Source organism: Triticum dicoccoides, chromosome 4A (genome assembly GCF_002162155.2).
Source record: "Triticum dicoccoides isolate Atlit2015 ecotype Zavitan chromosome 4A, WEW_v2.0, whole genome shotgun sequence".
Lineage (NCBI taxonomy): Eukaryota > Viridiplantae > Streptophyta > Magnoliopsida > Poales > Poaceae > Triticum > Triticum dicoccoides.
Window position 1 is genome coordinate 86,612,540 of NC_041386.1, and position 3,509 is coordinate 86,616,048.

The 3,509-nt window shown below is 44.2% G+C and overlaps 1 protein-coding gene across 5 annotated transcripts in view; it reads right to left on the reverse strand.

The window, feature by feature from the left end:
* Positions 1-2,079, reverse strand: part of LOC119285140 (protein MOS2-like) — a 5,421-nt gene extending 3,342 nt beyond the window's left edge. For 3 of the 5 annotated variants that reach the window (XR_005139361.1, XR_005139360.1, XR_005139362.1), the window contains exon 1: positions 619-2,079. Coding sequence is in view for 2 of the 5 variants with exons in the window: in XM_037564364.1 (XP_037420261.1) it covers positions 673-2,013 (1,341 nt within the window). In the remaining 3 variants the exon portion in view is untranslated. The remainder of the gene's footprint in view (positions 1-618) is intronic. The other 2 variants (XM_037564364.1, XM_037564363.1) reach the window with 1 other exon arrangement.
* Between the last annotated feature and the right edge of the window lie 1,430 nt (positions 2,080-3,509).

Sequence of the window (3,509 nt, forward strand, 5' to 3'; positions counted from 1 at the left end):
ATGCAATGGACATACTTGAAAGAACGGAGGGACAGATCTTCAATAGCACAGTTTGAGCCCTGGCAACAGGTTAGTTGACCTTTCTTTTAATCCTGTGGTTTGATGCTTCATAAACATAAGACGTTTTGGCAGTTCAATCTTATATTTAGGAACAGAGGTAGTACTTTTTAATTTTTTATCTTCAACTTAGAGATTTGTAGTTCAGATTTTCTTTAGATGTTTTCAGCAAAACTTTCATCTCTTATGGTGGATAGCAGGAGAACTCCAAAACAAAATCAACCCCGCGCGGAGCATCTGCAGTTTAAGGGCAGGGTCCCGGTATAGTAACTATTGATCACCCCATCACCAAGACGCCAAGAAGTTCATGAGATTTTTAGCATGCATTCCGAAAATCACTCTTAGATACAAGAATCACCTTCTGACATCATCGATTAGCATGAGGTTTTGACCCATATGCAGCAGACTTAAACAAACAGATTATACAAAGCAAAAACTGACAGTTTGCTGAAGGTTTTACACATCCAAGCAACAAATAATAGTAATAACACAATTAACATTGTGTTCAAGATTTTACATCCAAGCAGCGACTGATAGTTATTACTAAGGAACAGATATTACCGCACATTAGAAGAGCTCCTGGAAAACAGATGTCCCCTCCTCAAGAAGAAATAATCAATGCCCAAGCAATTCTGGGTCCCCAACGTACTCTGCAATCTGATCATATTTCACACGCACCATGTCTTTTGTATCCGCATCCTCCACTACTGCAGTCTCTGCCTCTGAATTCTTCTCTACCAGATGCCCATACACCCCCTTGTGCTTCCCACAGAGCACAAGCACTTGGCCGTTTGTCCGTGGCAGGACTGTTTCAAGCATATCCTGCTCCACCCCCTGCACAAGCTCTGACCCGTCATCCATCATTATGTCACATGTCGTTGGTCCAACCACATCGACAATTTTTGCCTTCTGCAGGTACAACCTTCTGCTGAACCTCTCATTAACCACTCTAACCCTAATATTGCTCTGTAACCAGCGCACTTTGTTACCAACATCGCGGCTACTCTTTTCTTCTCGACTATCCCGAGATTTTCTCTCTTTCTCTCGAACCTCCCTCTCGGCCCTAAGATCACCAGATCTCTTCTGTCGGGAACTTGAATCCCTCTCCCGGACTCTGTCTTCCTTGTCCATATCTCTCTTCTTTGCATTTCCATTCTCTGCGGACTTCTTTCCACCATTCTCTGTCGGCTTCTTTCCACCAATAACCCAGTCGCCGGAGCGAGTCTTCTTAGGGTCTGCCTCAGAAGGGTCGTAACCTAATCCCAGCGTACCGGCACGGCGGTTATACTCAACAACCTTGGTATCTTCCTTGTTATTGCGGCCGAGCCCTTTGCCTTCCGACCAGCCGTAACCAGCAAGGAGGGCAGCACCGAAGCCCTCCACAGGCACCTCCTCAAACTCATCTATACCACGGTGGTCAGGGAGGCTGGCCATGTCCTCCTTGTACCGTCGCAGCATAAGGTCACCGCTGGAGCCGCCATCTCTGGCTGGAGAGGTCGGCTTCTTCTCTGATTCCTTGGAAGACTGCGTCTTACCCGGCTCCGTGGCGTCAGCCTCGGCGTCGGCGTCGGCGCCGCGTCGGGTGAGGCCATACCCTATGTGGGAGGAGGGGTTGTCGGGGGCCTCGGAGGTGTCGAGCACGAATGTGGGGCCACCGGCGGTGGAGGCCGCAAGGGCGGCCTCCTCCTCGGGGGTCGGGAGGGAGGAGGGTTTGCGGGAGCGGTGGTTGAGGAAGTGGCCGGAGTTGGGGAGGGGCGCGATGACGGCGGACGCGGCGCCGGCGGCTAGGGTTTGCGACGGATCGAACTCGGTGACGAATTGCTGGGCGGGGGCAGCGGCCGCGGAAGCGGAGTTGCCGCTGGCGGCGGAGGAATCAGCGCCGGCGGCGGGGCGGGGCGGCTTGGGCGGCCTGAGCTTGGAAGGGATGGAGAAGGACAGCTTCTTCTCCTTCTCCATGGCGGCGGCGATTTGGGGGAAAGCGTGTGGAGTCTGTGGGGGGCGCAGAAACACGAAAAAAAATACTGGTACAGGAAAGAAGGAACCGAGTTCGTGTGACGTTGAGACTCGGTATCGGCTGAGCCCCCAGTGGCAAAGCTGGTCAAACGGGCCGGGCCGACCAGGCCAGCCCGCGACCACGCCGGCACAGCCGGGCCAGGCACGGCACGCCCTGGCCGGTGCCTGGGAATGTTAAATGCGTATACAAAAAATGTTTATGATGTATACAAAAAAATATACCATGTGTATGGAAAAAAACTAACATAAAAAAAAGTTTCAAAAATTTTATTCATGTACTTGTAAAATATTAAATGTGTACAAAAATATTTTTGATGTATACAAAACATGTACAATGTATATGAAAAAACTATGTGTTTAAAAATGTTACTCATGTATTCGGAAAAATGTTAAACATGCATACATAAAGTATAAGCATGTAAAAAATGTATCAAATGCATAACGAAAATGTATGATGTGTAAAAAGTAGACATCAAAACATATATTCAAAAAATGTTAACCATATGCACAAAAAAATGTTAACCATGTATTAAATAAGTCATAGATGTATACCAAAAATGTACAATGTCTATGAAACAATAGACATCCAAACATTTATTCGAAAAAATATTAACAATGAATTTCCAAATGCTAAAGGTAAATTAAAAAATTACGTATGTAATAAAAAATGTAAAAAATCAGAAAAATAAAAAAAGGGAAAAGGAAACCAAAGAAACAGGTGCAAAAAAATTGAAAACAATGAAAACCGAGAAAGAAATAAAGAAAACCAAGAAAGAAACGAAAAAAATGAAGAAAATGAGAAATAAGAGAAAACACAACAAAAAATATGAAAGAAACCAAAAAATGAAGAAATAACAAAAAATGAAGTACAATGACGAAAAAGGAAAATGAAAGAAAACCAATGAAGAAGTAAGAAAACCAAACAAAAAATAAAATAAAAACAAAAACACTAAAATCGAAACACCCAAACTAGCACATTAGCGAACTGACCACCGACGAAGAAATGGATAGCATGCTATTGAGTCGGCCCACACGCGTGCACGCTGCAGGGAAGCTTCATGCGAGAGGAGCTAACATGTCGTTATAAGCCATATATAGAGCACTCAAGGGGTGCGCGAAATCACTAATTAATAGTTAAGGGTTGTCCTTTGCAAAAGTTGTCTCCCACCTTCTCAGACGCTCACAAGTGGTGCCACCTGTCACAACCAAGGAGTTTTCGTTTTCTTCGTAAATTTGTTTGTTTAAAATATCTTATCTCTTGAACTGTGTGTTTAAACCCCGAATCATTTTACCGTCAGATTTCTAATGTTGAGATGTTTACAGTTAGATCTCATGTTAATAGATTTTGATGAACATCTCTTCATGGAAAAAACGAATACTAGAAAAAAAAATGGAAACCAAAAAAAGAATATTGAATAAAATAGAGTAAAAACAAAAAA